Consider the following 6883-nt stretch of genomic DNA (forward strand, 5'->3'; position numbering starts at 1 on the left):
AAAAAAAAAAAAGGAGGATAAACCTGGAAGTAGCCGAAGGGCTATGGTTATTTTCTAAAAAAAAAAAGAAAAAAAAAAAAAAAAACAAACAAAAAAAAACAAAGTAAGTCAAGCCAGATGGCTTAAAACAACAGAAATTGATTCTACCACTGTTCTGGAGGCCAGAAGTATGAAATCAGGTGCTAGGAGGGCTGTACTCCTCCGAAGGCTCTAGGAGAGAAACCTTCCTTGTCACTTCCCTGGCTGCTGGTTATGGCTGTCCATTTTTGGCATTCCTTTGCTTGCAGCTACATTACTCCGATCTCTGCTTCTGCCACAGTACGACATTCTCCCTGTGTCTCTGTCTTTGCATGCATTTTCCTCTTCTTACAAGGATACCAGTCAATTTTTATTAGTGCCCCCACCCTAATGACCTCATCTTAAGTTGATTATATCTGCAAAGACCCTATTTCCAAATAAGGTCACGTTCACAGGTATCGAGGGTTAGGATATCAACATATCTGTCTGGGGGACACAATTCAACCCATAACACCAGTCCTACCCGGCCCCACATGGTCTGGCCCTGCCTTCCATGTCTCACACGTCCTGCCCTCTCACACCCAGGGTTCCCACCACACCAGCCTCCTCCTCATCCACACACGCACCATGTTCAATCCATCTTGCACTAGTTCAATTTCTGCCTGGATCCCTCTCTCTTATCTTCATGTGACTGGCTCCTACGTATCATTCAGCTTCAATGTCACTCCTTCCAAAAGCTCCTCTCTGACCCACCAATGTAAAGTGGTTCAGAAAATCTAATCACATCATCCCATCTCAATTCTCTGCATAGCACCTGTCACTCTGATACTGCCTGATGCATTTGTTTACCTGCTTATTGTCTGTCTTCTCCTACTAGGATGTCAGCTCCACACAGGTAGAGACTTTCTCTGACCTGTCCATTCCTGTGGCCCAGTGCCTAGAATAGTGCCTGGCATTGGGCTCTCAATAAATACATATTGACTAAAGGAATGAGTAAATAATTTATAGATGAGAAAATCAGGGAGCAATAGTGATCACATGGGTATTTCTACTCAACGACACACCCTGGGCATAGAATGTGGATATCCCTCTAAACCAGTGACCAACAAATTTTTCTGTAGGGGCCAGAGAGTAAATATTTTAGGCCCTGCAGGACATATAATCAGTGTCACAGCCACTCCGCTCTGAGGTTGTAGCACTAAAGGCAGTCAGAGATAACATGTGAATGAATGAGTATTGCTGTGTTGAAATAAGACCTTATTTATGGACACCAAAATGTGAATTTCATATAATTTTCACATGTCACAAATATCATTCTTCTTTTGATTTTTTTCAACCGTTAAAAATGTAAAAGAAAATTTGTCACTTGCAGGCCATACAAAAATAGCAACAGGCTAGAAATGGTCCACAGGTTATGATTTGCCAACCCTTGCTCTAAATTCATGCATATATATTGACAGAAATGATAGACTGATTTAGGAAAGACAGTAGTAACAGTAGCTCATACCAAGCCCTGCATTTAGCACTACAGCATAAGAGCATATACCTGATAAGGTATGCAATGCATTGTCCCCAATTAACAAATAAGAAAAACCAAAGCTACTGAAAAACAGAGATATTAAGCTACTTACTTACTCAAGGTGACCTAGCCTTAGGATTGGAACTCAGTCAATCTGACTTGATTATGTTATACTCTGACTTTGTTGCATAATAAAATGAGATTGATAGTGAGGATGATATTAACAAGCTAACTAACATGCCAGGAGCGATTTCCAGCACTTTATATAGATAAACTGGGATCTATTCCTCACAGCAATTCTATGAGGCAAGAATCCCCTTTATCTCCACTATACAGATGAGGAAATAACAGGTATGAGAGGTCATTTAGCTTGCAGGTAGTAGAGCCCAGAATGAAACCCAGGCCATTGACTCCAAAGGCCTCCTCGGGTCCCAGGCTCTGAGCGCCACGTCAGCCAGTCTCAGTCCCCACCCACCACTTACTGGCCATCTGCAGCCACACCTGGAACCACCGAGTCTCGTTCAGGACCTCCCAGCAGGTGTAGTTCCCTTCATCCTGCAGGTTCAGTGACTCGATGTGCAGGGAGCTGCCATTCACCAGAGAGAAGCGTGGCTGGGCTGGCGGGAGGCTGGAATTGGAGGACAGGAGGAAGACAGGCTCCGAGTCATTGCGGTACCAGGTCATGAGGCCCCTAGGTCCCAAGATGTTGCCACAGCGCAGCGTTATATTCTCGTGAACTTCTCCAATGACGACAGCCTCCAGTCCTGAGTGAGGAAAGGTCAGGCTGTTACCACCTTTCTTGATCTCCCTTTTTGCACATCCCTCTGCATTAAGATTTTTTAAAACTCAGGCATGTGTTTTTGAGATGCAATAACACACAGAGCCCCACCCTGTCGGGATAATTGGCCAGTACCTGACAGTAATGAACTTGTGGTGGATCACAATTGCAAACAGACCTAATAACCCCCTCCCCCCACTATCCATGCCCTTCACAATGTCACTCTGTGGTGCCCTCCCACTCTGACTCTGGCAGGGCCATGTGACTTGCTCTGGTCAATGGGGTGTTAGCAAATGTGGTTCAAGCAGAGGCTTAAAAAGCACTGGTGTAATTGGGCTTGCTCAGTCTCACCTTCTGCCACCACCCTGAGAAGGACATGCCTAGCTTATGTGCCAGGGGAAGGATGAAAACTATATGGTGCAGTCCCCAGTTGTCTCAATCCTCCCAGCTGTGGCCATTCTAGATCAGTCTTCAGCCACTCAGTGGACGCCCAGACATGTGAGTGAGCCCAGGCAAGATCAGCAGAGCCAACTGACCAACCATGCCAGACCCTTGAGCAATAAGCACTTATTGCCATTTTGTCATTGTTTGTTATGCAGCATTGCCGTGGTAATAAATAACTGATACAGGACCCCAGTGGTTTTATTTGCCTAGCAATCCAGAAGAGGGGAAGGAAGAGGGCTTTGGCTTTGTTCCCTCTTTCCTGCTGCTCTCTCTGTCTCTCTCCATCTCGAGTCCAGTGCAAGACCTCTCGGCAGCTCCAGGCAAGAACAAGCTCACGGTGGGGACTTTGGGGCATGCTCTGTGCCAGGCACTGGGGAGCTAATGGTGAGCAAAACAGAGCCCACCAGGATCTCACAGTCTAGTGGAGAAAACAGACAATAAACTGGCAATTACAATGCAGTGTGATAAATAACACAACAGTGGCTCAGAGAAGGGGCTCCTAAGTCCAGCTGTGGTTTTTGTCAGGGAAGCTTCCTCCAGGAAGCCATACTGAGATCTGATGGACAGGAAAGAATTAGCCAGGTGAAGGTGAAGCTGGGGTTCCCAGGCAGAAGGAAAAGCCCAGATCAGCAGCAGCACTGTTAGAAATGCAGATTATCAGGTCCCACCCAGAACAGCTAAATCAGAAACAAACCAGGGGTGGGGGTGGAAGGTAGAACTTTGCATTTAACAAGGCCTCCAGGTGATTCTGATGCTCATTCAAGACTGACAAATGCTGGGACTTCCCTGGTGGTCCAGCAGTTAAGACTCCCGCTCCCAGTGGGAGGAGCCTGGGTTTGATCCCTGATCAGGGAACTAGATCCTACATTCCACAACTAAAAGATCCCGCGTGCTGCAACTAAGACCTGGCACAGCTGAATAAATAAATAAACGTTTTTTAAAAATTAAAAAAAAAAAGACTGACAAATGCTAAGGCAATTGATTTGGCATAAGACTGCCACCAGGTAAACAGAAGCGAATGCAGCCAGTTTTGCTGAGAAGTGTCGCAATTTTCCAGCCCCCTCCACAATCAGTGCCCAAATACAAAGAGGCCACAGGCACAGGAATAATGGGCAGAACCTGTTAGAGGTCTCTTACTCACGCTGTCACATTCAATAGATGAGAAAAGTGTGATGCAAAGAAGGGAAGTGGGCTGGCCCAAAGTCCTACAGTGAGAAGGGAGCAGCATGCGACCAGAGTCTAGATTTCTCCATTCAGTTCTTTTCCCACTACATCAGAAGTTCTCAAAGTATGTGAATATACTGGGGTTTTGTGAAAGATGGTATTTCATTACAAAATAAACTGCCTTCAACAGTGGTATTGGAACAATCAGATTTCCACATGCAAAAGAATGACGTTGGATCCCTTACCTCACATCATATACAAAAATTAACGCAAAATCAGGAGTCCCCTGGCGGTCCAGTGGTTAGGACTCAGCGCTTCCACTGCCATGGCCCATGTTCAATCCCTGGTCAGGGAACTAAGATCCCACAAGCTGAGCGGCAAGGTCAAAAAAAAAAATTTAACTCAGAATAAACCATAGATCTATATGTAAGAGCTAAAACTATAAAATGCTTAGAAAAAAAACCCAAAAGAATAAATCTTTGTGATTTGGGGTTAAGTGATGTTTTCTTAGATATGATACCAAAAGTAAAGTGACAAAAGAAAAATAGATCAACAGGACTTCATCAAAATTAAAACTTTTGTGCTGCAAAGGACACCATCAAGAAAGTGAAAAGACCTTTCCGGTGGTGACGATCTACCCACGGGAACATGCCTCTCGCAAAGGATCTCCTTCATCCCTCTCTGGAAGAGGAGAAGAAGAAACACAAGAAGAAGAGCCTGGTGCAGAGCCCCAGTTCCTATTTCATGAATGTGAAATGTCCAGGATGCTATAAACACCACCATCTTTACCCACGCACAAACAGTAGTTTTGTGTGTTGGCTGCTCCACTGTCCTCTGCCAGCCTACAGGAGGAAAAGCAAGGCTTACAGAAGGATGCTCCTTTAGATGGAAGCAGTATTAAAAGCACCCTGAGGGAGGAGATATAGGGATATATGTATATGTATAGCTGATTCACTTTGTTATAAAGCAGAAACTAACACACCATTGTAGAGCAATTATACTCCAATAAAGATGTTAAAAATAAATAAATTAATTTAAAAAAAAAAGTGCCCTGAATGAAGATGAATGGGAAACCATCCCAATAAACACAGTTTGGATACAAAAAAAAAAAGTGAAAAGACAACCCACAGACTGGGAGAAAACATTTGCAAATCACATCTGAGAAGGGATTTGTATCCAGAATATATAAAGAACTCTCACAACTCAACAATAAGAAGACAAATAATACATTTTAAAAATGGGCAAAGGATTTGAATAGACATTTCTCTAAAAGATAGACAAAAGGCCAATAAGCACATGAAAAGATGCTCATCATTAGTCACTAGGGAAAGGCAAATCAAAACCACGGTAAGATACCTAACACTTCACACCCACTAGAATGGCTAAAATCAAAGACAATAACAAGTGTTGGCAAAGATGTGGAGAAACTGGAACCATTATACATTGTTAATAGGAGTTTTAAATGGTGCAGCTACACTGGTAAAGAGTTTGGCATTTCCTCACAAGGTTAAAATTATCATATGACTTAGCAATTCCACTCCTAGGTGTATATCCAAGAGAAATGAAAACATATCTACACAAAAACTTGTACATGCATGCTCACAATTATTCATAACAGCCAAAAGGTGGAAACAACCCAAATGCCCATCAACTGATGAATGGAGAAATAAAATGTGGTATATCCATACAACGGGAATATTATTAGGCTATAAAAAGGCCGAATGCTACAGCATGGATGAATCTTGAAAACACTATGCTAAGTGAAAGAAGACAGTCATAAAAGACAACATATTGTGTGATTCCACTTATATGAAATGTCCAAATAGGCAAATCTATGGAGATAGAAAGTAGATTAGCTATTGTCTAGGGCTGGGGAAGTGGCCTGTCTGGGGATGGGGGCGGGTAGTGACGAGTGACTGTTAATACTTAAGTAGTGGGCTTCTCTTTGTGGTGATGAATTAGTGTTCTGGAATTAGTGGTAATGGTTGCATAATCTTGTGAATATACTAAACACCACTGAATTGTACAGTTTAAAAGGGTGAAGTGTATGGTATGTAAATTATATCTCAATTAGGTTGTTATAAAAAAATTAGCTGCAACATGCCTTTGGAATGCCTTCCCTTTTATAAAAGAAAGAGTAACAGTTATCTGTATTTGGCCTTTTGTCTGGTTAGAAGGGACTCCCTCTGAAAGATCAGTCAGCCTGGAGCCACAGGATGTTCCGACTCTTTCCCCATTTTGGCCACACCATTCCCCAAAGCCAAGGCAAGATGAAAAAAAAAAAAATCCTAAGCCACTTGCTGGAAGGCAGAAAATGTCACCTAATGCTAGAGATTCTGAAACAGCAAGAAACGCTTCTGAACAATCACTTTAAAAAGCAAGTGAGAATTATTTCTAAACAATTAGGCCTGGGAACCCAAGTTCTCCGTGGCAATCCCCACTGAAGAGAGAAGTACAGGAGAATTACAGATGCAACGTGTGTTCACGAGATCTGCAGACCTGCCCCTTCCCCGGCTCCTTGGCAAAGGAACAAAAAAGACTTGGAAAAGCCCTGGCGAAACTTTAGTCTTGGAACTTGAGCTAACATTGTCTTCTCCTCCAAGGAGCAGAATGACATAACCACAAAATACACCATTTTAAGGCATTTCACTTCTCCTGGCTTTGCTCACTCCATTCTTTTTAACCACTTTAAGTGACCTTAGAGATCCTTCAGTCCTAAGGGCTGGGTTAAATGTGAGGGCAGGCTGAGTCAGGGCTCAGTGGAGAAGAATTACAGTCATGTCGGACATGGACAAGGAAGGAGTGGTCCCTGAGGGTGCATTAGCTCCATGCTTGATCATCCTAAACCCCCTCATTTGTGGTATGCGGGCCTCCCTCTGTTGTGGCCTCTCCCGTTGCGGAGCACAGGCTCCGGACGCGCAGGCTCAGCGGCCATGGCTCACGGGCCCAGCCGCTCCGCG

The 6883-nt window shown here is 43.7% G+C and overlaps 1 protein-coding gene and 1 pseudogene across 1 annotated transcript in view; one reads left to right on the forward strand and one right to left on the reverse strand.

Moving 5' to 3' along the window:
- Positions 1 to 6883, reverse strand: part of VSIG10 (V-set and immunoglobulin domain containing 10) — a 14568-nt gene that overhangs the window by 2640 nt on the left and 5045 nt on the right. The window contains exon 3 of the mRNA XM_028480546.1: positions 2020 to 2165. Within this exon, the coding sequence (XP_028336347.1) occupies positions 2020 to 2165 (146 nt within the window). The remainder of the gene's footprint in view (positions 1 to 2019; positions 2166 to 6883) is intronic.
- On the forward strand, positions 4565 to 4824 carry LOC112064101 (40S ribosomal protein S27-like; annotated as a pseudogene).

Source organism: Physeter macrocephalus, chromosome 19 (genome assembly GCF_002837175.3).
Source record: "Physeter macrocephalus isolate SW-GA chromosome 19, ASM283717v5, whole genome shotgun sequence".
NCBI classification, from domain to species: Eukaryota; Metazoa; Chordata; class Mammalia; order Artiodactyla; family Physeteridae; genus Physeter; species Physeter macrocephalus.